General features: G+C 39.9%; 3 protein-coding genes across 3 annotated transcripts; 2 read left to right on the top strand and 1 right to left on the bottom strand.

Annotated features, from left to right (window-relative positions):
* Positions 1–292: 292 nt before the first annotated feature.
* Positions 293–4,190, bottom strand: pnrc2 (proline-rich nuclear receptor coactivator 2). Its single transcript, XM_058647473.1, has 3 exons — positions 3,984–4,190; positions 3,294–3,515; positions 293–3,095 (listed from the first exon to the last, which is right to left on the bottom strand). The coding sequence occupies exon 3, from the start codon at positions 3,070–3,072 to the stop codon at positions 2,602–2,604; it is 471 nt and encodes a 156-aa protein (XP_058503456.1). The 5' UTR covers positions 3,073–3,095; positions 3,294–3,515; positions 3,984–4,190; the 3' UTR covers positions 293–2,601.
* A 5,274-nt stretch (positions 4,191–9,464) lies between these two features.
* Positions 9,465–16,237, top strand: cnr2 (cannabinoid receptor 2). The gene is made up of 3 exons (XM_058648143.1): positions 9,465–9,605; positions 12,581–12,676; positions 12,799–16,237. Exons 2-3 carry the CDS (start codon positions 12,607–12,609, stop codon positions 13,884–13,886), a joined length of 1,158 nt encoding a protein of 385 aa, XP_058504126.1. The 5' UTR covers positions 9,465–9,605; positions 12,581–12,606; the 3' UTR covers positions 13,887–16,237.
* Positions 16,238–17,134: 897 nt separating this feature from the next.
* On the top strand, positions 17,135–25,886 carry akirin1 (akirin 1). The gene is made up of 5 exons (XM_058648685.1): positions 17,135–17,503; positions 22,638–22,784; positions 24,423–24,551; positions 25,194–25,265; positions 25,381–25,886. Exons 1-5 carry the CDS (start codon positions 17,299–17,301, stop codon positions 25,389–25,391), a joined length of 564 nt encoding a protein of 187 aa, XP_058504668.1. The 5' UTR covers positions 17,135–17,298; the 3' UTR covers positions 25,392–25,886.
* The last annotated feature ends 28 nt before the right edge of the window (positions 25,887–25,914 follow it).

Raw genomic sequence — 25,914 nt, 5'->3', positions numbered from 1 at the left:
TGTTCATTTGTACTAATGTGTGTCCTGTGTACTTTCATTTAGTAGTGCCTGAGTTTATATACTCGCCTGAGTATATATTTTTTATTTACTGATATACTCATCAGTAAATGAAATGGCAAGTGTATATGTTTATGTATGTGTATATGTTTTACATGGTATGCTATATACTAGTAGTGAAAATTTTTGTTTTTGATCACTTAAATTGTTGTGTTGTACCGGCAATACTAACATGGAATGTCAAAATATACAGTATGCTTATGCTCCAAGTACAAAGGAAACTCAAACACAAAGGTAGGGGGGAGGGGAAGGGATTTATTTTTCTTTTGGTTAAAATTTTGTGATCAATTCAAGAGTGCATTTTTCACTTTTTTTTAAAGACAATTCATACCAATCATTAAAATGGGGACATTTTCCTGTAGAGTGACATCGTTTCAAGGGGACAAATTCAAAGCCAATTCAAAGTTTCAAATTTCAGAATAAGGAGACAGTGCCATGCATGGCTCAATCTGAGCAATACAGAAAAGGTACATGTAAACCAATGGAACGTTATTAACTTGGGAACCAAATTCAGTTGTCAGTTGGCGGAAGAACAGCTGAGAACTGAACGTGGTTTTGAAAGGAGAAATGAAACAAAACATTTGGCCATTCTGTGAAATCTCCACCTAACAAAAATGATTCCAGCATGGGGGGGGGGGGGTTAACTTAGGCACTAACAGGTCAAATCAAGACTAAAAACACCATGCTTACATAGTGTAATCACATTCAGAATTTGATTCCATACATGTGCAAGTCTCCTCGGATCCAATTGATATTTTTCGTGCTCACGCCAAGTTTGCACTAAGCATCTTTCACCCTACACTGCATATTACAAAACAATAAAAAACATGTGCAAGATCTCTGGAAAGATAACAGTGCAGGGATACTGGCAAATGCTTTAGGCAGGTATTTTTTTAACAAAAATATTCTTCAGTATTGAAGTCAAGACATGTTCTTAGCATGTCTATACATTCAGTGTTATTACTAAAAATACTTTTGTCACGCAGACCTCAAACACAGTCTGCAAATGTACATATGCTACAAGTACTTCTTTATACATTATACATTTCATTATTTACATGGCTCTTGAACACACTAACAAGCTCTCATAATTTTGTTTTGTCATCTTAAGGCTGGCCATAAACAGCTCCAATTCTGCAAAGGGAAAACAAAAAAAAAGGACCTCATTGGAGGACCAAGTCACAAAAATGTAGAATCCATAGATAGTCGTCTCGCCACCATTTCAATAGCATCCTGACCTGTAACTAATGAATAAAAAATGTCTGATTGCAGTGCAAGAGGTTAAACAAGAGGCTGAGGCAAGAGGCAGCAACTACCTGCCGATTCTGGGGTGGTCAAAGACAGACTTATTTTGTAAACACACAGCAGCCTCCCATCTTACGTCGAGTCCCTTGGGTCATTTCAATTCAGAAACCTCTCAGCTCTGCCTAACCTTGCTTGTATGTCTGCAGCCAACAGGACCACGTCATGCCCAAAAACTGACCATGGCCCTCTTCCGCGTGTTAAAGCCACAGCATTGTCCTGAATAGGCAGAGACTGAGAAGGAATAACAGTGCTGACTGGAATAAATGAACGATTTAAGGGTGACCCTGCGAACTCTAGCCCATCCATCAACTCTGGCTGTTGAGGTTAAAGTGGCAGTGACAATAATGCCAACCACACACACACACACACAGATGTCCAAAATAAAAGAAAAGTCACAAAAAAACAATGCTTTGGTTACACACAGCTCTTCATACATCTTTCAACCATAACAAAAAGGACTTGTACAAAATAATGTTATGACAAAGTGTTAAGGGCCATAGACAAATTCATCTCCTATAGTGCATATGCGCACAGCGCAATAAAGGGGGTACAGGAGTTGACAATCCAAGGCCCGTGTGCCGTGGTCTCTTATCACCCTTCAATTTGGGGTTACATGGTTGACCTGTATTTACTGGCTACAGCTTAAGATAATCTTTTTCCCTGCAGAATTGCAGTCGAGTGTCTTTTCATTCCAAACAAGAAATGTGAGAAATAAGAAAAACTGTGGGACCTGGGAGGGGGAAAATGCTACAACTTTTACGTTTGCTCAAGCAAACAGATACTTCAGATGTTACTCTAAAGGATCATCAAAAGGTGTGTAAATCAAAACAAAAGCTCACCTGTCCACAGAAATGGACCATAAATGTGATGGGAGCCTTCCTGACCTGTACTACAAGCCTTGTTTGGAAAAAAAAAACTACACTCGCACACTGCTTTGACAGCCAACGTTAAAAAGAACAAAACAAAAGTACAAAGGATATCCAGTTTAGTCACGGACGGACTCCACTAAAGGCATCACCAACCAGCAAGGCTACAGTGCTGTAATATTTTATAATAGTGGTTAAAATGGGTGTAAACATTAGAAGCATGATGCATTACTGCAAATGCCCCCTAACCCTTAAGTCACATAAGTCTAAAAAAACAGCTAAAAGTATTACAGCACTGCAGAGTTCCTGGTGAGTGGGTACCTTTAAAAGGGGTCCCAGTTTGGGCATTTTTGATCAGGTGTTGGTATCCCTCTCAGGCCTGCATTTTGAGGAGGCTCTTGAGCTCGAAGGCCATCATCTCCCTGTTGTCACAGGAGCCCATTGGGAAGGACACCCAGTGACTGGGCGGTTTGGGCAACACGCTGGGCGCGGGTGGCTCGCTGAACTTCGGCCCTGCGTAGCTCGGACTTCCCTGGGTGGCCAAGAGTGTGTTGAGGTGAGACACTGCACCCTCCCAGTTCTGATCATAAGCTGTGGCAAAACGGACAGAAGCATTCTTCTCTGCAGACGCGGCCTGCCGCGCCTCTGGCGACCTGTGGTAGGCTATGCCTTTGTCGCTTCGGCGGTGGCTGTGATGGTGAAGGCCCCCTGCAGATGCTGCTACTGTTGTTGCTCCGTTTTGGTCACGGCTTCTCTGCTTAACCCGGCCAAGCTGGTGGTTCTTCTTGGGCAGCTGGCGCTCAGGGTGGGACGCTGGAATGTTGTATCTCTCTCCACCTCCCATACTGCTTTTGCACTACGTGTCACCTACATGATAAAAGAATATTTATCAATAACAATGAAGTAATAATATTTATTATTATTGTTATTATTAAAAAGGTGGGTGGGTTGTACAAGGCACAATCAGGTTTTATGCAACCGCAGAGGGCTACGTGCAGGAACACCAGACACAGCGGCTTCGCCCCTCCCCCACCCACAGCCCGGAGAAAAACAAGCCCAGCTCACCTCTTTGTTGTCGAAATAGAGTTGACGAGACAGAGATCCCCCTTTAATCGTTCACCTCCAATCGGGCCCCAGGTCCTCGAAGTAGCCTTTTGTCTACTTCTCGCCGCACTTGTGTGTCCAGCAAGGTCTGAGGTTCTCATGTGCCACTGAGTGTTGTTTATAAGTGGAGACGAGCTGAACATCAATTCACCTCGGCACACGATGCTCCAGGAAGCCGTAGACCTTCAGTGGGAAAAATGTACCCGTTAGACGTGCAAACTAACCGTGTCTGTACATGTTTTCATTAATTTGTTTTCGTCGCGTTTTATATGTGCGTCACACATTTTTTTAAACAATTTTACAACAAAATGCCATCCACTGGTGTCATTTACTAGTTAAAAAAACGTACGGTAAACAAGTTCAAATGTTGTATTAAGAGTTAACTGCGTCAGGTTATCCCACGTAAGTGTCCGACCGTTCACTGCTGTTGTGTCATTTGCCTTTGTTCTGTCAGGTTTTACTCGGTGGTAAAAAATTAAACAATATAACAATGTTGTCACAAATGACCCGGGTGGTCTTTTTTTGTTTCGTTCTTACAAATACGAGTTGAATATTTAACGCTCAAACAAACGGTGTCACATTTCTTTGGCACCAAACCAAAACAAAGAAACACTGAGCTCAATATGGCGACGAAACAAAACTGGCTCTTACCGACTTCTTCAGGCTTGGTTGTTAAAGCCTTTCGTCGAAGAAAAAGTGAGAAGAAACTTTCTGAATTCTCTCGGCGGACTACGTAGGGAGCACAGAAAACTATATTCCCTACAAATCCGTCACCTTCCAAGAATATGTGATGTTAAAACAGAGTGGCAGTCGCGGACTCCACTTCCCTCCCGACTCCGTCTAGATTGCAACAAAATGGAATCTACAGCAGGGCTATGTAGCTCGCTCTGGCCCAGAGCTGACCAATCGAACGTCGAGTACAAACGCGACGACCAATCAGCGAAGAGATACACAAACCCGTTCACACCCATTGACGGGCGGGTGACGTCAATCGTGGAACCACATCCCCCCCTCCCGTTTGTTGGGGCACTTCCTGAGGAAAGTGAGAATACAGAAGAAAACAACCGTTTTCGATCTATAGTACGACTGTTTTCATACCGCATCATGGTCAAAAAGTCCAAATGTCGAACACAACATAGTGAATCTATTTATTCGAACTGGTGTTGTGTTTTGTAACGTCTTCCTCGTGAGAAAAACAAGTTGCTGTGCGTGTGTCTGTTAAACGCAGAAACCACAGTGGTTGAGAACAGCTGCAACAGGCTGTAATACAAAGCAACTGATGTTTGTGAACTGCCCATCCCCCCCCAACTGATACTGATGAGACAACACCTTGACCAGTTTACTGGAAAATGTAGCCCCACATGTGAAAACATCAAAGTTAAGTTTGTTTGTTTGTTACCCTAAAGTTTCTATATCATATTAAATTACATGTCACAGTCAAATCATATGAAATCATTTAGAGACCTACTTTTTTTCTTTCTTTTTTTTAATTGTCATCAAATAATTCACAGTAAAGTGTTAACAACTGTCATACATTTCATCATTAGAACTTTATTTTCATGCCCTCATGTGTAGCCTAACATGAATGTGTAGGGGAACAATAGGTCACTACTTTGACCAGTTGCTACTGTAACATACTTCTTACTAAGTTTCTATATTACAAGGAATGTGTGACAGAGGATAACTGAAGAACGAGTATTGCTACTCTGTTTTTATAATGTGGTATTTGGTATCACTTACTCACACTCAAGTGAAGGACTACACCAGTCTTACCACAGTGTTCTGTGAAACAGGGGAGGACTTTTTGTCTGGCACACACTGGCTGCATATTAAACAGTGATTTGATCGTTTCTTGAATGTATACATTGTACAGGGAAGACGGTACAAACACCTTTTACCTTTGAGCTTTAAAAGAAAAGAAATATTAATGACTTTGCAGTTGAAACGAGTGCCGAGTGTTCATACTGTCATAAATCAGAATAGGAACATGTGGACAAGTCGTTTCAGGTTAGTGGGTGAGAAACTAGAACCTACTTCCCCCATGATGTTTTTTTGAGTCACTCGTCACAACACCTCTCCTGGAGGGGGAGGACTCCTTTTTCTACATGTTAGAAAAAGGAGGTTCTAGCGTTCGAGAGCAGATGTTAGTGAGTACTAAAAAGCTAAATTAAGTTAGCTTTGTTGGTTTAGAATAAATGTTTACATTTACAAAAGGTAAAAGAGAAAAAGCATTCAAGTATGAAATGTTTTTTTTTTTTTAAATAGTTATAGCAGCTAAATGTTGTTTCAAACACAAATCCCACCTTTATAAATGCGAACAAAGTTATTTTGTTGCTGTAGCATTTCATTTGGTTGTTTCTATTTTTATACCATGTGTTAGACTGGGGAACAGTTTCAAAGATGTCCTCTTTTAGCAGGTTTTATGGACGACTTCAGGTCCAGGTCTGAAGAATACAAAACTACCATGACCGATTCACTGCTAACAAAGTCCACGGCCAACTTCCCCCTTCCTACATTGTATCTGTGTCTGGATTTTAAAAAGTTGCACAACAACACACACAGACTGCACGTCAGCCAACAGTCACAGCTGAAGGCCATGGAAGGACACTCCCCAGAGCAAAGCAACCTATGAAGAGGGGGGTGTGCCCATGAAGAGCAAGCTATGAATGGAAAGTAGGTCACAGGGTTCCGTAGGTCACTTAGACCATAGAAGACAGACATATCTCCATATTTGACTGGTTGCGAAGGCTTGGACTGTTGACACGTAATGGATATTATGAATGTACAAGTCGTCTTGGAAAGAGAAACACTTGAGAACAAAGGTTTTCAGGATCCTTAACAGTCACATTAATGCAGCTAAAGGTCAACAACCTACTATCATCTTAAGAACATATAAGGACTAAAGAAGCAGCATTTGGCAAAACTTTTACGTTTACGTTTATGGGGGTAACTTTGTATTTTCATGTCTCTTAAATATCATTCAGATTCAGAACACTGCTGCCTGATTCATCACAAACACCAACAAAGTGTATCACATCAGCACAAATCTCAGATCTGTACACAGGCTTCCTCTTCATCAAATAACTGAACCGGTTTGTTTTTTGTTTTGGATTTGTGCTGCTTGCCTCAGGTCATCTGGGATAAGTTTACTTTCTGTTCCCAGCATCAAAACTAAACACAGAGAAGCTGTGTTGAGTTTCTATCTCACAGATCTGTAACAAACTCCCACAGACCTGCTGCTTAGGCTGCTCTTTTAACTCTTTCCTTTTTAACTCAAGCTTTTATTAAATCAGACTATTTTATCATTAATTTCTTCATTTAACTCTTAATGTCTGTGAAGCACCTTCAGTTTTTTTTTTTTACAAAAGCAAAAGCAAGAGGGACTCTTTTTCTCTCTCACTCTGTTTCTAATTGGCCAATTACAGTAATTGTTGGGAGTAAAAGGCCAAAAGTGAATTTGGGCAGGATGAAATGTTCTGTGAAACACACCCACTCAAAGGGAAGTTGAATAAAAACAAAGACCTTTAGTACCAGCAAACCCATACTAATGAAATCTCTCTTCCCTGTTGCCAAACCTGGGACACGATAGATTCACTGCGGAAAATCTAGATGCCTTGTAACCTCTGTTTTTAACCTTTTTCTAAACAAATACAGAACTGAGACCAATTCATTTCTAAAGCTGCACGAGGAAGACAGAATGAACAAGTAAAAATGAAGAATACAATTGAAATAAAGATGGAATAAATAAAATATCTCATATTCTCCCCAGCAGTGTCACCAATGTATCTTCAACCAGGATATGCAATTATTCAGAATCAGCATTTTACAGAAAGACAAAACAGTGATAAACTTGTTGGTTAATTCACGTGATGATTTCTCTCTACAGTGCTGAGATGTTTGGCCTTCAGATGTCAGATGTTTGAATTCTCTGTGTTCAGCTGTGTGACGGCGACCTTGCTGTGGTTACCAGTGAGGACAGTGTGTGTTTGGGTGTATGAAACTTTATCTTTAACTTTGTATTTTGTACTTTGAACTCATATTAAAGTGGAGCATGATGAGTATGACATTTCCTAATCATTTTATAGGACATCTCCTTGAAATAAAAATGTTGGATTATGAAATAAACAAAGCTCAACAATGACTCGTTTCAACCAGAGGTTTCTGTAGGCACAACTTATTTTTTATGTAAGTCCTTATCCAAATACATGTGCCATAGCAAACACAATTAATAGCCAAAAATAATTCATCCAAATATGTTAATTTCAAGTATTATGAAAATGCCAAAGTTGTGCATTGTTGTTTTTACCATGGTAAATGATATTTTGTCCCTTAAATTGTGAAAACATTTTCATTTTACTGCTAGATGTTTTATTATTTCACACAGTACATTAAAGTAAATAATTAAATCATTTGGCATTAAGTAATTTGATTTGAGTTTTTCATTTGGGTGATTTGATGTAAGTCTGGCAATCTGGAAATGAGGAGAGGAAATCTGATTAATGGATTCACTGTGAATCAATCTGAAACAGCAAAGCTCCCGCTCTGATGTTTGTGTCCATGGTGATTTGTGAAAAAGGAATTGTGTAACAGGATGACGTAATGACTGTTGTATGCTCTGTTGTGCTGTACCTGACCAGACAGTGACTGAGAAGAAATCTTATTGATGCTGCAGTGTCTGCTTATAATCACATTTCCTGCCTTCTGGCCTGCTGCATCTGTCAGGTCACGAAAAGAGAAAAAACGTGGTCAATGAACCAGATATCGCTGTCTTATTTAAGGATCACATGATTTCAGGTCTTGAATAAGGCCTAAATTCAACCGTGTCACAAATCTTTCTGACCTAATTTATATCATTTGATAAGTTTGCTTGTCCCAGTTGATATTATTTAGCTCTTCTTGTAATTTGAGAGGCTAAAATAGGCTATTCATTTGTTTCACAATGCCTCAGGTATGTGAATTTATGACCTGATTAAATTGTTATTGAACTATTAATGTGCAAACTGTTGGGACACAAGTTAAATGAATTGGCAGTGACTCATTGAAACCTCCTATTTCACCTTAACATGCATCTTATATAAATGATAAATGATGCTACATTTTACACACTGTACCTTTAACTCACCACCTTCATCGGTATGGTACACTGCTACATTACTGAAGTCACTCATGTCATTGAGATTGCTGCTCACCATTGCCCTCTGTTGTGCTACAGTAGGTACTACACGGTGATATTGTCAGTAACGACAACAATATTTTGGATTTCAAACCTAAACACTTGAAAACATGTTCATAGTACGCAATTGAACATTTGAAATGAATGGTCATGTACAGTATAAGTAAAACACATTAAATGCTCTGTAAACCAGAACCAACCACACACATGTATCATCTAAGCAGACATGATTAAAATCTCCTTTTTATTACCCTGGCCGTTTTTCCACACAGGGACGATTAAGGCATTCTTGTCATCCATCAAGCAATGTGTTGTAAAAATAGCCTAAACCACCTGATCCTACACTGTATGTGGAAAGGATGTGTATGCAGGATGTGAGATACTGTCTGTCAAATAAAGATGGAAGATGGAGGACGGTGATTAGCAAAATAGGTAGAAGGAAAAACAGTTGCTGTACAAAGAGGAACAATCCAACAGCAACATACCCCGACTATAGGAGAAAAATGAATAAAATAAGGTCAATATTTTGAGCATTTAAGTTCTATTTCACGTTTTTCACACCTAAAAGCTTACATCCAAGTAGCTTTCCTTAAGTGCTCTCCTCTCCCCAGAGGGCATGACCCTGTTCTCTTGAAACACATTGATCGTAAGGGACACAACACTCACAACACTCGTTCTTCATCACATTTGGTCCCTGTCCCTGTATATATGAGGAAATGTTTGAGGAGAGCAAACCTTCTCAGTGTGGATTTGTGGTGGATGAGTTCACATTCATCTAATCAAATGAATCAAACAGAAGTTTACTTCAATGCAATCATTTTATTCTCAGTTTCATCACACAGCTGCGTCCACAGTACTTCAAAAGCGCATCATTTGGTGGCTTTCATCTCATCTCTCTCTCTCTCTCTCTCTCTTTCCCTCTCTCTCTCTCTCTCTCTCTCCCTCTCTCTCTCTGTCATCACAGCTACCCTCCATATCTTCTCCCCACACTTGTGCACTTTGCCACCAGTCAGTAGATTGTGCGGTCATGCTGTGGCTGAACTGAGAGGAAATCAGACCTGTTAAAACAAATAACTGCTCAAAGAAAAAGAAAACCCAAGGTAAGAATTAAAGCTTTAAAAGTCACTCAGATGTTATGTGTTGCTTTGCAAATTTAAAGTACAATTTACAGATCTTTTTACATGTTATGAGGAAATATTCTTATTCTTGAGGAACTGTATTTGCATTAAATAAGGATATTTCTGTGGTAGATCGGTTACTTTTTTATCTATTTTGCTGTCTATTTTTTTTCTTTTGTAATGGCCAAACTAGTTGTTTCTAGTAGGGATTTCATAACTTATGCCACAGGGGTTTGTGATATTTTGAAATTCAGTGGCAGGATGCAACAGTCACTCATGGAATTATTGCCCCATCATATTTCAGCAAGTCGCCAAACTAAACTGAATGTCTGTGGATTTTTACTATAAAAGATGATTTCTGTATTCTGCTTTCTTGTTGAGATACTTTCTCAACAAGAAAGAGAGCATTCAAAGTAAAAAAAAAAAAAAAAGATGTCTATCAAAATTTTCACCACAAGGGAGAAGAGAAAAAGCCTGGGGTGGTGTAATATCCACTGTGCATGCACCCATATGGTCTGTCGCGGAAGTGACAAATATCATCTGTCAATTCAATAAGGGGCTCTCTGGAAGGTAATTTTATTCCAGCACTATATTTGCCTTTGCTTTCACAAGGCAGTGTCACATTTGTGAAGAAAATCAGAAATAATGGTGAGAGTATAGATACAGAACAAACAAACCAAAAATTCAAGTGTTCAGTGACGTGACGAGGTGAAATATTACTTCCCCCTTTACTTCCGAGGACAGCAGTCACTTATACGACATCAAATCTACCTTTTTTTTCTTTACCCTTTTTTTTATATGTACACATTTTAGTTGTTTGCATCACAATGTTCTCTATAAAATACATTCCTCACGTTTAAGCCTCTCAGTTACTGGTAGCCACTCCAATTAAATGATGTATTGTTTTGTCTGCTTAAACCCTCAAACGTGAGCTTTGCGCATAGAGTTTAATTTATTAATTGCACAAAGGTGATGCACTCTACAACAGATTGTTCAATTCAGTGGTGACCTTCACTCACTCTTTAACTGCCCATGCAGTTCCATCTAATTCCTTCATGGGGCAATATTTTTCCTGTCAAACGTATTATTTTGACTGAAAACACAGTAAGAGATCTCAATGCACTTTTCAGCTTATGGGAATAATAAATAATGAATTGTATATCTATTGTCTAGATGAGATGATAATAATAATAATGATTATCACACAACAAATATATACAAATACAACAGGGCTTTTGGCTTCTCCCTGTCTAGGGGTCACCATGGCAGAGGATCCGCACACTTGATTTGGCAGAGATTTTTTACACCAGATGCCCTTACTAACACAACTCAATTTAACATTAATTGGACACTCAGGGGTACCCAAGCCCTTGAACTGATGGGGACTTGAACCAACAGCCTTCCTGTCACAACCCAAGTTCCCGTTGGGCTGCAGGGTACAGTTCTTTAACATAAAAGTAACAGCTTTTTTTTTATGGCACATTTCAAACTATAATGCAATTCATAATGCTTTATGTACACTAGAAGAAAAACCATCAAACAAAAAAGAATTCACTTTTAAAGACAGAATCGCGTCAAATAACTAGAGAACGCAATTGCTGGAGGAATTCGAGTGGGATTGCTGCCTTCTGTGGTAATCACACAAATGACTTACAGGGTTTTGAACAAGACTATCGACTGTTACGCAATCTCTTGTGACTTGTGACAGGCAATCTATAATGTCCCCAATGAGCTGATTAATCGCTGTCACTGTTTGTGGGTTTCCGTGTGTGCAGTCTAATCTGCAGATCTGAATCAGTTGTGTGACACCAGCATCAGTTTATGGTTGCCATAGCGATGGCACCTCCTGAGATATGAAGCAGGTCCATTGAAAATGCACAAAGAGCACCACTGACACACCTTCTGAACCACTCATTGTGGATTAAGATCAAAGTTGGTATTGATGAAATGACTTCACCTAATTAAGCTGAATGTTTTGAAGTTTGGAAGAAGTTCCTATGTTGAGGTCTGTGGAGGACTGTGGAAGAAGAAGAAAAACTGTTTCTGTGGGACTGTTTGCTGCAATGCCACTAATAACACATCAGTCATGCAGTGAGGCTTTAACCCGCTTACAGTAAAATAATTAACTTCAAGTTGCCCCAAATTCAAAAGATGAAATAAAAAAGTGATGGAGAAATGAATCAATCAACGGTACAGGAGAACTATTTTGGAAAGTGACTCAGTGGGTCAAGATCACAAGAAAGTTACATCTGTGTGCAGCTAAAAGCAGCTTCACCATGTATGTTTACTACACATAAATATAAAATCAGTAGGATTTACATGCTGTATTCAATTTTTGTTGAACATCAGGAGAGGATATTTTGATTTGTAAATAACATGAGATTTTTGCTCCTCGAGGACATCCCACTTTATGGCATGCTTTTGATTTACCCAGCCATTTTCTGACTGTGTCGCCAATATAGTCATTAACTGATACTGTGATGATCGTCGTCTGTTTGCCTTGACCTCTAAATGACTTTCGGCTGTGACTCACAACCGTTAATGTTCCATTTAAGCCCCAGGTTCAATATTGACAAAGAGAAAAAAAAAGTAATCACATTTTCTACTTAAACACATCGTCCTCATTTTTTTTATCAACAGGAAGTATTGTGTCATTTCCACTTGATATGGAAACCTCAACGTGAAGACTTGTTATCAATCAAATTATATCTAATATAAAAAATAAACAGAGTTTTCTGTAAACTAAACAGAGAAAAGGTATTTTTATTTCTGATTGATGAATTGCTTTTGTCATTATTATTATTCTGCTTTGTAACTTTCCTATCAAAAAGCACAAGTTATATGTTTGTTGTATACTGTAAACGGTAGTGCATAACTTAATATAAACAAATGTCAGACTGACTGAAAACAAAAGAATCACCCATATTTTTTGTTCTATTTTTCTAATTACAATCTAGCATACAGCCCTCCTGGTATATATGAAATGGAGGAATGGGAGAGCCCCACTTCTTTGAGACCCACAGAAGCCAAACCGGACAGCTCATTATTAATAGGTGCGTAGTTAATGGTTAATATATGACCTTATTTCAACAGTATTGTATTTCTTTTTTCAGAAATCAGAGGTTGCTGTGTCAGTCCACTTGGTTTGTTATAACATGTGTGTTTCTCCTCAAAGCAAATTCTTGTGAGAATCTGGAATGCTACATGGTCCTGATTAAAGCAGAGAAGACAGCCATCGGCTCCATCTGTTTCCTGGCAGGCCCGATCACACTGCTCGAAAATGCTCTGGTGCTGTGTGTGATCGCTGCTACAGCCTCCCTGCGGCGGCGACCCTCCTATCTGTTCATTGGCAGCCTCGCTTTAGCTGATGTCTTCGCCAGCTGCTTCTTCACCACCAGTTTTCTGGACTTCCACCTCTTCCGTCACAGTGATGGCCCCACTGCCTACCTCTTCAAGTTAGGCGGTGTCACCATGGCTTTTAGTAGTTCGGTGGGAAGTTTACTGCTGACCGCACTTGACCGCTATCTTTGCATCTACCAGGCCTCAAGCTATAAGGTGATGCTGACACGACGGAGAGCCCTGCTGAGCATGCTGATTCTCTGGAGTGCCACCATCTTCATTGCCTTCCTGCCTCTGATGGGCTGGAGGTGTCCCACAGTCCTGACCCCACCTTGCTCCCGTCTGTTCCCTTACATCAACCGGGAATATCTGGCCTGCTGGACCAGCTTCATCCTGGTGCTGCTGGCTCTGATCCTGGTAGCTTACACTCTCATCCTGTGGAAGGCCCACCGTCATGAATCCTCCATGACCAACCTACAGGGACCAGCAGCGACAGGCCATAACCGCATGAGGATGGATATCCGGCTAGCTCGTACCTTTGGCCTAATCTTAATCATTCTGGTGGGCTGCTGGCTTCCAGCACTCTCCTTCATGATCGCTGATGTCTCTGGGATCCTGACTCACAGACAACAGAGAGCCTTTGCCTTCTGCAGCACCCTCTGTCTGGTGAACTCTGCAATCAACCCACTGCTGTATGCCCTACGCTGCAAAGAGCTACGGGTTGCCCTGCTGCAGCTATTACAAAGGGTGTGTAAGGTTGGGTGGTGTAAAACATCTACAGAGGATTTAACCCCAGGACTACCCTCTACAGAAGACCTCAACTTTACTGCCATCTCTGAAGTAGAAATACCAAGGCCCAGAACCATCAGACTTAACTCGGTCTCAGAAATAGTAAACAGTCAGCAGCTGGACATCAGGAAATGACGGAGCGGTAGCTGGACAGATGGGAAATATTTATGGCAGTGTAAATATGGTGAAGACGGTTATTTAAAATCAAGTTTAGTGTAGAATCAAATCTTTAGCACCCAACAGCAGGATTTATTGTCATATACTGCATATTAGGGCTGGCATAACTTGGTTGTGAACAGGACCACTGTGGTAAAAACATCAGAAAGTACATGAAATAAACGAAATGTGGTAATTGTGTTTTTATGTGAAATAATAAATATTATGGTTGTAAGGAGAATACGTTAAAACCTTTTAATACATAGAATGTCTGTTATATTCGAACCATTGTCAGGTGAGGTCACACAAAGCTGATTAAGCCTGTCAGCTCCACACAACTCTCTGTGTTTCTCAGTTTAGCGATGATGAGCGCTCATGTCGCCCAGTGACATTCCAGAAAGTGAAAACAGATGGAGGCAACAGCAGCATTGTGCAAGTAAAGCAAGACGGCTGCAAACAGGTTGGAGAAAGCCTGAAAACACAAAGAAGTGACCATAAAAAGTCTCTGCTCTAAACATCCAGTTGATCAGCAGTTTAACAGGAGAAACTCGTCTCTGCCCCCACCTGCCCCTGAGCTGCTGCTGCATACACATGAGCACTCCCTCAGCCAGGTCTGATAAATTTGAACATGCATGTTCAATTTTAGTTGTGTAAACATGTTAGTCCGACTAAAATCGAGCTAGTCTTAGTCTGACTAACATACCTGGATAATACCATTCATAGTCCAATTACCCCTGCATGTATACGCCTAGACGGGCTGGAGTCAGACTTGGCATTCTTCGAATGCACCAAAATGTCCTCCCTGATCTTTGACCCGGAAGAAGAAGGAGACGACATATAGACAGCGATGGTGTCATTCTTTTGACAACACAGCAAACACAACAGTGATTTAATTTGTATCACGGTTAACATGTACAGCAGGTACGAAACATACAGAACCACAGCACGATCCAGCTCACCGTCCACAGTTTGTTTTTCTGTGACATAAAGGTCAACAGGAAACTGATTTAATTCGCACTAGCTTATAGATTAGATATGATAAGACACTACTGAGAGGAAGACATGTCTTCTCCTCGTGCAGCTTTGGTATCGTTTTCCATTACTTCACAGTACCTCCTCAACGTGGAAGGGGTCATCATAGCACGGCTGAGGGAATGATGATTGGGGGGAAACGTTTTTGTGTTTGCTTCATGGAGTATGTGGGCACTGACGCAGGCTGTGACATCAGACTTTGCCCACTCCTCAGGTGAGCCTGCAGAGGTTTCTGAAAGGATGACTCTAGATCTATATTCCAACCGTTTGCTACATAGAAAGAGTCGTGTGGAGCTGATAGGCTGGACCAGCATTGTGTGAACTCATTTGACAATGGTTTGTTTGAATGTGACATTTATTTAAATGTAAGTTATGCAATAAGCTTTAAAGTCTGGGAATCATCACCATTACATATGACTTTAAACCTAACAATCACAGCATAGAGAATTAGTTGAATAATGACCAACTAATAGTCATTATTTGTATTTCAATATGAGTAGCTTTGTACGGTTCATTTATTTAATTGCAAATTGTACAAAAATAAACTTCTGTATTAAGCATTTGTGGTAATAAGACAGAAGGGGCTATACATGTATGTATTTCTGTGAAAATGTGTTTAGGTCAAGCCAAATGTTTGGTGTGTTTTAAGCTTTTTTTGTGGCAATTTAACCTTTAACATTTGACCTCTCTGCCTTCATGTCGTTGCTTTAAAGCTCTCAATCCCTTGAAACTGTGTTGTCTGTGAACTGAACTGCTGACTTAACTTTAGGTCTATAATTTGTTGTTTGCATGCTTCTTTATGTTTGACTGTGTCCCAAAAAGAGAGGACCCAGTGGATTTACCCACGTCCTACCTGCACATGAATGCCAGGACTCCACAAAAGAGCCAATGTATGGGAGGATTCCACACAATGTTCACCACATGAATCCAAGCAGTGTGCTTAGGTAAATGAGGCACACACAAAAGCAACAGCCAGCAGCTGCAGTAATGCACATACTGACATGGCTTTAAACTCACTGCCAAATGTAAGGTCATAAAACCAACATTCACAGAAGGCTTTGCTGAGAATTAGGTTATTTGATTATGTCAACATCTATATATAACTCAATTCGTTTTACATATACTTTTATTATATTTTTATGGATTTATCTACCAGGAAGTTTTTGTTTTAATCCCATTATTTGTTCCAGTCTAGGGTCACCTCAGTTCAATGTATATGCAATGATTTTTTATTTTTTTTTTTGCACATGAAATAAATTGTCAAAGACTGAAACATGGCTGGCTTACTGATTACTGGACAACTTCACCTTCAATTAACTACTCAAGGCAGGTAAAATTGGGATTGATAATTGATGTGTATGCTATAACTGGAACCGGTTGGAACATGTACCTCATAAATACAGACATTACAAATGTTTATGCCCTGCAAACAATGCAGTTCCTGTTATCTTTGAAATCCAGACAGCATTTTGATATACAGTGAATAACAAACATATTAAGATAAGAAAATGGAAAATATTAGTTTATTACACAATATAGGACCTGTGGAGCCACAGATGTGTATAATACACATCCTTTTTGACATGAACAACAATACTTATGTTACAGTGTCCTTATTATACTAATACCAATGTGATTTTCCACTTATGCACTATTTTCATAATGATATATTTCCTCACAGCATCAGTTCTGTAATGTCTCCATTTTATGTGAAATATACAACCCTATACCTTTAAATCAAACGAATCTATCGGCTTTAACAAATGGTGAGTGCCAGGTATCAAGAGTATTATCGACATATGGTGACTAAATGTGATTCAATTTAAAGTATACAGAGGAAAATTGAATTCTCGCGTCAAAGATTCACATTCTTTCATTTGCCTGATTTACCTGTCGCCCACCACCAGACGTCTCGTGAACCTTCGATTCGAGTTCAACGGAAAGCAGTCAACTACAACAATGGGGTTACGCGACAGGACAATGCGGCACACAAACGACAAAAGGTGACCACAGAAGCATAACTGAATAAACGTTAATAACGAATCACAATAAAAAAAAAGCCCCCCCAAAATGTTACGATTCACTTCGATGAGATAATGAAAAAGATATGTGTTGTAAATATTGAATCACCCCCGTTCTGCTGTAATGGTATGCTCTGCCATTGTGACGTTTTAAAAATTCAGCAGGCAGGCTCGGCCGTTGGCTCAGTGCATACAGAAGAAAATCCGTTGTTGTGGGGAGGAAGAAAGGCACAAGGCGTTCGAGGGACGTTTAACATTCAAAGTGCGGCTGTTGAACCCCAGTTTTGCGGGTCGTTGTTTCTTCTACTTGTTTTGTTCGCTGTTGTTATTTTGCTAACATGGCTTGTGGAGCGACGTTAAAGCGGTCGATGGAGTTTGAGGCCCTCCTCAGTCCCCAGTCTCCCAAGCGGAGAAGGTGCAATCCACTACCGGGGACTCCTGGCACTCCGTCCCCGCAAAGATGCAACCTCCGTCCCCCGGTCGACAGCCCAACGCACCCGATGTCGCCTACAGCCGTAGGAGGCGAGCATAGGCTTACCCCAGGTATGAAAGTAACCCAGATTTTGACGTCTTTTTCTGCGTTTCAGGGTGGGTGTCATGGGGGAGGGGGTTTGGGTGGAGTGGAATGGATAGCTAGCTCTTTGAGATAATCAGAATGGGGGTTGGAGGCTAATGTTAGCCCGGCTAAGCTAACGTCAGAAGGGGAAAGTCGCAAAGTGACTGACTCGTGTAACATTTCTAATTAAACGAAATCTCTTGACGTACTAAAGTAGAAGTGGCTTTGTTGGAATTTGTCGGTGGCATCACGCCACCTCGTAGGATTGGTTGCCGAGTTTAGCCTAATTTAGCTCAGTTAGGCTAATGTTGATTTGTTAATGGAAAGACGTGTTTTCACATATTGTCTGTGCTCATTTAAATCAAGTACTATTTTTAGCGTTGGAACTATATATGGCTGCCATTACTGTCAGATAAACATTTATAAGCTGCCGTTATAGTGTGGCTATGACGATGTATACAGATGGAGATTTGTCTGTTTATTTATATGTGTTAATTGGACAGATTAACCAGCAGATCATGCTTTTAACATTTGGGTGACAGCTTCGCCTGTTGGCTCTCCTGACAAGACAAATGGCATCACAGCAGCAGGCTCATCATAGCATGCTGTTAATTAGGAGCTGCCTGGATTTGTTCTTTTGCTTGAGTGCGACCATTGTCTTACATTGGGGGTGGGTTACCATTATGCACCATAACCATTTCTTTTCCTCCTCAGTCATTAAAGGCATTGTTAATTTCTAATACCGCCATGGCTTGAAAATGCAGCTCCACTGTGAGTGATGCACAGTGTGGGACGCATTAAGTAGATGGATAATGACCTATATCTCCCCACTGCCATAAAGTAGCTTATTGTACAGGAAACATACCAATCACTGAGATCTTGGCAGCAGTGAAGTATAATTTGAATGCGTTTTAATTCTAATTTAATGATAATTGCTGGACATTCTTGAATTAATTAAATCACTCCATTGCTGTGTAATGTGAGAGGATTACAAGCATTTTTATTAAAATCGTTTGGGAAGTTGTTTTCACCCTTAATAAATCCACTGACTGTAACAGCATGGGTACCTTTGGTCCCAGTTAATTCCCCTGATGTTGTTCCACCTTGCCAACAACTTATGTCAATTACATTGACGTGACAAAATCACAGCCACATGGATTGAATCTTCATAATAATCAGTTGACTTAATTCTGTGCCCATTGACTTAGGTTTCAGCAGCCGTTGTCCATGGAGGATTCTCTTGTGGAGGAGGTAGAATAACTTGTGTTACTGGAAAAAGAAAGTGAAATTAAAGCTGTTAGGGAAGATTATTTTCTTTCAAGTAAACTAAGAAGAGCTCATACATCCCTTCTTTGCACAACGTACCTGCAGTGATACACAGTCTGACTTGCTATCCTCTACAGAGATATGTTTATGGTGTGAATCTCCAGGATTAGTTTATTTCAAATTGTGTGGATTAACATTACTCATGTGAATAATCCAACAGGCCTCAAGAGTGTTACATTTTTTCAGTCTTGTACTGTATAGCTGAATTACTGCACATCAAATGAATGTTTGAAGTAAAGTAGATTTGTCTGCAGCAGACTTTCATTCATTGCATTCAGACTTTCAGATACCAGCTATTATGCTCCTCATGGGACAAGTGCTGCAAGCCTGCCTCTCCTGAGGTGGTTTGCCAAGTGAAAGCAGTTTTGTATTTAGCCAAAGGTCAGCTGTCATCTCTCCCACTCATCTATACCCACGCATGCTTTCCAGCTAGTCAGGTTTGCTTGTGGTGAGCAGGACTGTGTGCAGGAGTGACACAGGGATATGACAACAGCACGGTCTCTTTTAGGTAGTTATTTCGTAGTGTAGATGGGTACGCCACACTCTCTCGTCTTCTCTCTGGCTCATTCTTGTGTTGCCAGTCTGGGCTTGTGCTATGGTAAAACTCCCCCAGATGACAGATGAGCCTGTTTTTGTTTCTTAGACACAGTGTTGCCTGATTTCTGGATTGTCTGGTTTACAACATGGACATGGCTAAACTAGGCCTGCTATTTGGTCAGTAAAATAAATGAAGATGTACACACATAATAATGCATATGATTGAGGTGTTCACTATACATTACACTGCTAATTAGGTCCACCAATTTGATTAGACACGTCTGGAAATTAATTGAACTTCTGTAGCAAACTTCTTGCTGGTTGGTTATTCACATGTCTGCTGTTTTTGAACTAGAATACCTCATTGCTCACTTTCTGGCAGTTTGGACATCTGAAACGCCTTCCCCACCCACAATCATGTAGCATCTTAGGATGAAATGAGTCGGGTTTGTTTTCTCTCCAGCACCATGTCCAATCTCTCTGGCCCATCTCCCATTTATTCACTGTCCTGTGCCTAAGTCTTTTAGCCAAGGCTTTCTCCACTGTCTTCCCTTGTCTCCCATAAGTCTTTCTGATTGATTATTTGCCCTGGTTGTGGCCGGGTCATTGTTGCCAAGCAACGCCCACAGTTGAAATACTAGTAGTTGGCAGAAACTGGAAGTAGCAGGCAGCAGAATGGTCTCTCAGATGAACCCAGAGGTTCTAATATACCTATAAATGCTTTTTATTATCCTAAATCAGTAATCTGAATCTACTACTGCATTTGCCTTGAGTAAAAGAAGCCATACATCTATCACTCATGGGGAAAAAAGCATTCAACCAACTGGATGTGCTTATATGAGGCTGTTGTAATGGGGTAATCTCTTGCTCCTTGACAGAAGTTTGAAACTGTTATTTACTTACAAAAACACTAAATACAGGGTTTATATCATTTTTTTTCTATCTGGCCTAACAGCCAATGAATTAAAACAACTTTTTCATAATTAAATCCACAAAACTTGTGGTAAAAAAAAAACCCCAAACAATTCTACACGATAATACAGTATTGCCATCATAAGCAGCGTCCATTACAGTATTCTGGTGCCAATATTATTACTTATACTACTTTATTATCCATTCCAAATAGATTCAAACGTCTTCAGGCAGTTCACAAATTTGGGACACAAATGTTCCTGACACTTTGTATTTAGGTACTAGCTGACAACATCACTAGATGCCAGTTACAGGCCATTAGAATCGCATTGCTTGTTATGACTGCGGTTCATGTTGTTTTAATAGACCTTAACACTGCTACTTGGGAACATCAGGATGTATTTAGTCACTGCTTCAGAGAAATAAGCACCCGCTAGAAACGCACAACACTCAACCAGTCATTTTCCTTAAAAGGTTACATTAACTAGTGTTGGTGGTCGTATGGTCACTAAGCATTTCTTTCTTTTCAAATGGCTGAAATTGTACTTCATTGTAAAGCTTTCCCGACTTCTCTGTCTCTCACACACGTAAGCACATTGACAAAGGACTTGTCTATCGTTGTTGGACTGATTTTAAAACAAGTTTGACCTTTGCAAACATGCCGTACATGTTTGTTTTAGATGATACACATTTGAATGCAAGGTCTGGCAGTAAAGCCTAGTGGTAGCTCAACAAAAAAAAAGAAAAACCTATTGGATCATGGCCCCTGTATTGTTGCTCCCAGGGGGTTTTAAAGGCTATTCGCTGTAAGTGAAAGTGTCTGTGAAGGTACCAGGCCTATAATCGACAAACAATACAAAATGCAGGGCTCCAAACTATCTTCTTTTTTTTCATTAGTAGCACTAGCATTCTCTATTTAAAAATGTTTTCGGGCAACACCAAATTTAGCAGCAGCAGCATAAATTGTCATCGATGTTACATACAGATTTTTTTTATTTCTGAGCCGATATCAATTATAAATGCTCTGGACAGTTAACTGATTAACTATTATATGATTGATTTAAGGAAAAACTGACAAAGAAAATTAGTGTGAATCATTTGATAAAGTTGTGCCTTGTTCCTGGTGTTTCACATAAAAAAATTATTCATTAAAAAAAATAACAAAAAACCAACAATAATAATTAACAAGTTGTGAAAATGTGTGTAAATAGTCATAGTCTGGGGCCCTGACATGGGATCTTAGACAAAATTGATGCCAGGAATTTTAATTTGCACAACACATTCAAAGTGAGGAGCACAAAGTGCTTTCCCATGCAGAGAAATGGCTTTAAATGGCCTTGTGGAGAACATCCTGCTTTTTCCCATTATCCAAACAAGCTCACAGTGGTGAGCAAGTTGAAGTGGCGACATGACTTCTTCCCCACCCAAGATAAATGGAGCACAGTTCCGAGATAGAGGTGCAGTTTCACCCCTGTGCTGCTTGTGAAAGATGTTTGCTTTACATGTTTTTCTTTAGATTTTCCCAGGAATTCTTTGAACTGTAACCTATTATAATCAGATAGAATAAATACGTAGTACATGCTGTAACTGTGATAAAAAGAATGAGCTGTTTTGACATTGAACAACAGAACAACGAGATGTGATGTAGAGGTGAAGTTGAAGTAGTTTTTTTTTCATGTTTTTCTAATTTTACTGTAAATTGTAACAAACAATAATTTTATGGATTACCCTTCCCATCAGTGTTATCAACCAATTAATACTTCTCTGGTCTCTAAAACTGAAGAAAATTTAATAATATTCTCGAATACAACTTCAAATCATTACATGTCATGTCTTTTCATATGTTGTAGTTGGAGATGATGCTGCTGACGCCATTTAAAAAAAACACAAGTAGAGAAGGGAAAGTGGTACAGTTGCATGAAGTGTTTCCCCTGTCGGCTGTAGTGATTGCCACAGCTGTAGTTATGTTTAATTCAGCCCTTCACTTCCTGTTCATTAATGTTTTGTTTTGGAAGCCATTGTAGGTGATATATATCACACGGGGAGTGAGCAGAGCTGTAGTTTATCTTGCAGCCATAGCAGACTGGATGATTATTCTCTGTAATGCCCCCCACATCCTAGACTTCATTCAGAGTGTGAGTGTGTTTTGAACACTTTAAAGACTTGATTATTGAAAGTACTGGTACTTGGCGATTAAGTACATGTCACATTACTGAAATAAGTGAGAGAGCCTGGAATTCATTTTCTGTGGGAGCCCAGTGGGAATTTCTGACTGGTAGAAACATATGTGAGTGATCGTTTTGTTCATATTGTTTTCCTTAACTTGTTCCTCTCTGCTCCCAACAGAGCAGATATTCCAGAACCTTCGACAGGAGTACAGTCGGATCCAGAGGCGGCGGCAGCTGGAAGGGGCCTTCAACCAGACTGAGGCCTGTAGCTCCAGTGACGCTCCCAGCCCCAGCTCATCCCTTCATGCTCCCAGCTCCCCACCAGGTAAATCCATACACATCCATAAAATAAAATCATGATCAGTTGAGGTCCTTTGCATCTCCCGATGTCTTAACTGCTGAAATCAAGCAGCTAAGAATTTCGTCTCTTATCAACAATGAAATAAGAGACTTAAATAAAGTCTAAACATGTTTAAGTGTCAGATAAATTCACTTTTTTTTAATACCTTGACATGTTCCAACCACTTCCTGTGGTTTTCCTCAGAAGGGTCATGTGATGTTACTGTGGCATGTCTTCCTGTTTTATACAGGTTTGTTAGACAGCAGTCTTGCTCTCTGAAGGAAACTTAACCTCAGTGATACCACCAAGATGGACTAGTAACTTAGCGAGCTACAGACTTATTTTCTTTTTGTGATTTTGTATTTGAAGAACTTAGGGACTTGAGGACTTCAACTCTTCTCTTCACTGAGCATATGTGTTTCACTTGCTATTTGCAAAAAAGTGACACCACACTTCATCAAAAATATCATCATGATAGTGGGCCTAAATGTTGTGGAAACAAAATAAACATGGGTTTTGACTGTATTTGCACAAACACCTCAGCTCTTAAGGTTTTAAGAAAACCCAGAATGTGTCAACTAGCGCTGACAAAAACAAATCTACAAAATCCATCTTTGTAAGCCAGGCCTAGTGGTGATTACTCCAACAACAGTTCTAAATAATGAAGTTCCCCATTTTTAAATCCCTCACCGAGTCATTGACTGTCTCATGTGATTTCAGTCTCAATCTTTCTAGATTCCTCCAAGGTGAACTTCACAGTCATTTATCATTGATATATATATAATGAATGTGTTTCATGGAGGCATCAAAATATAATAGATCAAGCTTAATGTGTCAAAGTGACCTGGCCTAGGTTATATTTATTGTGATAGCTCAACAATAGAAGAGAGGACATCTTTTCTGAGTAATCACAGAAGTCCAAACACAAGAAATGAGCTTTCTTACTGTCAACTTATCTATAGTGAAAAACACTCAATGACAGTAATGACATTGACTCATTTACACTTTGCTTTAGTCCAGTTTTTTATGGCTAATTTTGGGAGAAAAACAGCATAATCCACTTTAAAAGACAAATGTGCTACATTTGTCTTTTGCTTTTGTTCCGCTCTCATTCGTGCTGCAGTACCAGTGAAACAGTTTGATGTATTAAGCACAATTTGGCGGTCAAGGTGTGAGGGGTAATTCAAGCGCCAGACCTTCAAGTTTCTGTGCTTCTCCTCCTCCTGCAGAACACTCTCATAGATCACACTCTGCACTCTTACTACCTTGGCCTCTATCTGTCTGTGAGTCTTCTGTGAAACCTTCAACCCTACTCTGCTGTCCTTGCCTGTGATTTACAAAACTTTTTAGTGTAACCAGCTCATAGCAGACCTTAAAGGTCACTGGGTAATGAATCACCTCACCAAAGCTGTCTCCAGTTGTACTGTGATGGAGGTATTGACAAGACTTGGTGTCTCCATCACGTAGGGTCATCAGCCAGCCAGTCCGGCAGAGCTGTAAATTTGCACCTGGGCGAGAGCTTTTTTCTGGAAGGGGAGGATTCGGTCTCAGTGACTTATCACTGCACACAAAAGTGTCACCGGTTCAGCCTTTTTATAGCTGGTCTAATTTTGTTTTTCACAGGTGCCTCAAGGAAGGACCAGCCCTCGTTCACATTGAGGCAGGTGAGCTACCTGTGTGAGCGCCTGCTCAAAGACCATGAAGAGAAGATCCGGGAGGAATATGAACAGATCCTTAACACAAAACTTGCAGGTAAAAACCATAGCACAAGTGTCAGTGTAATGAGAATTATCTAAAATCTGCAGTGCTGGCATGCATGGTTTACTCCAACAGAATTTATATGATCTTCTAAATGCCAAGGTTGTAAATGAGCAGGGCATTAATTTGGACAGAGAGTGTCGTAAAATAAGTTCTATTTGTTAAGCAACTTAAGCAAAACTGTCCTCACTTTTATTATGTCGACATAACACTGGAGTTTTACTTTGCTGTGACACTTTAGAATGTGTTAGAAAAGAAATTCAATATTCAATAGCTCAATATTTTGCTGTCATTTCACACACCTGTAAAATATTCTTGTGTTTCTGACACTGAAAGATTGTATGGCACAAAACAAGGAAAGCTTCAACAGCATGTGCTGTATCTTTAGTTATCTGAAAACACAATAAGTAATGACAGAGTAGGAGACTAATCTGGGCTTGGTTAGAACTTGGATTGTGTTGTTGACAGAAATAAAATAGGATGAGATTGAACTGCTTGGGAGAGCTGTACTAAGGGATCAGGTAATGCTGATGTGGATCAAAGTACATTTGGAAAAGAGCATAGTGCAGACGTCCTGTGACTCATCTGGTGTTTGAATCAGCACTCGGCCTCACTCTGATCATCTTCTTTTCCCAGAACAATATGAATCTTTTGTGAAATTCACACAAGACCAGATCATGCGAAGATACGGAGCCCGGCCTGCTAGTTGTAAGTTCCCATTTTCTTCAGAAAGTCAAAAGTTCTATTAATGTACACACCTTTTAATCTGTGATCGTTTAAGGGCATAAACTGATCCAACATGTTCTGTTTTTTTTCTTTTTAGACGTCTCTTGAACTCACTTGGATTTAAATCCCAGCTTCCTCACACAAGATAGCTGCTCTTCCACTGCCCCCTTCCACTCGATTTTCTTTTTATTTCCCTTTTTTAACCCCTCAAACTGTTTGGGTGCCATGGTTTATCTACTTTTTAATCCAAAAGGTTTTTTTTTAACTTCAAAACTATTGCTGCTGGCCAAACGTCAGAATCCTGAAAGATAAACTATGTATGAAGCCTATCCCTTTTTGCCCCTTTTTTTCTTGTTTATATTCTCCGTCTTGAAATCCCTATAAAAGCAGGTCTGTGTCAAATCTCTTGCCAGCGCTGTAGAGAAAGCTTATTGGCTCATATGATCATTCTGTAACCTTCCAGCAGCTGTATTTAATGTCTCTAGCTTCCCACGTTGACCCGCATTTCTTGTCCACCACCCTCTTCCTCCTCACAACTCTTTACTCGAATATGGATTTTTCCTCCCTTTTGAACAAAAATAAAAGTTCTGTGATTAAAAGAAATTGTCTTGTATGTTGATTTAAATCAGGG

Source organism: Solea solea, chromosome 13 (genome assembly GCF_958295425.1).
Source record: "Solea solea chromosome 13, fSolSol10.1, whole genome shotgun sequence".
Taxonomy (NCBI): Eukaryota; Metazoa; Chordata; class Actinopteri; order Pleuronectiformes; family Soleidae; genus Solea; species Solea solea.
Note: the sequence above shows the minus strand (reverse complement) of the source record. Positions and strands in the feature narration are given on the sequence as shown.

Coding starts and splice junctions, on each gene's coding strand:
- cnr2 (XM_058648143.1), top strand. CDS start 12,607: ATGGAGGAATGGGAGAGCCCCACTTCTTTGAGACCCACAGAAGCCAAA. Junction 12,677..12,798: donor GGACAGCTCATTATTAATAG/GTGCGTAGTTAA, acceptor TTCTCCTCAAAG/CAAATTCTTGTGAGAATCTG.
- pnrc2 (XM_058647473.1), bottom strand. CDS start 3,072: ATGGGAGGTGGAGAGAGATACAACATTCCAGCGTCCCACCCTGAGCGC.
- akirin1 (XM_058648685.1), top strand. CDS start 17,299: ATGGCTTGTGGAGCGACGTTAAAGCGGTCGATGGAGTTTGAGGCCCTC. Junction 22,785..24,422: donor TGCTCCCAGCTCCCCACCAG/GTAAATCCATAC, acceptor TGTTTTTCACAG/GTGCCTCAAGGAAGGACCAG. Junction 24,552..25,193: donor CCTTAACACAAAACTTGCAG/GTAAAAACCATA, acceptor TTCTTTTCCCAG/AACAATATGAATCTTTTGTG.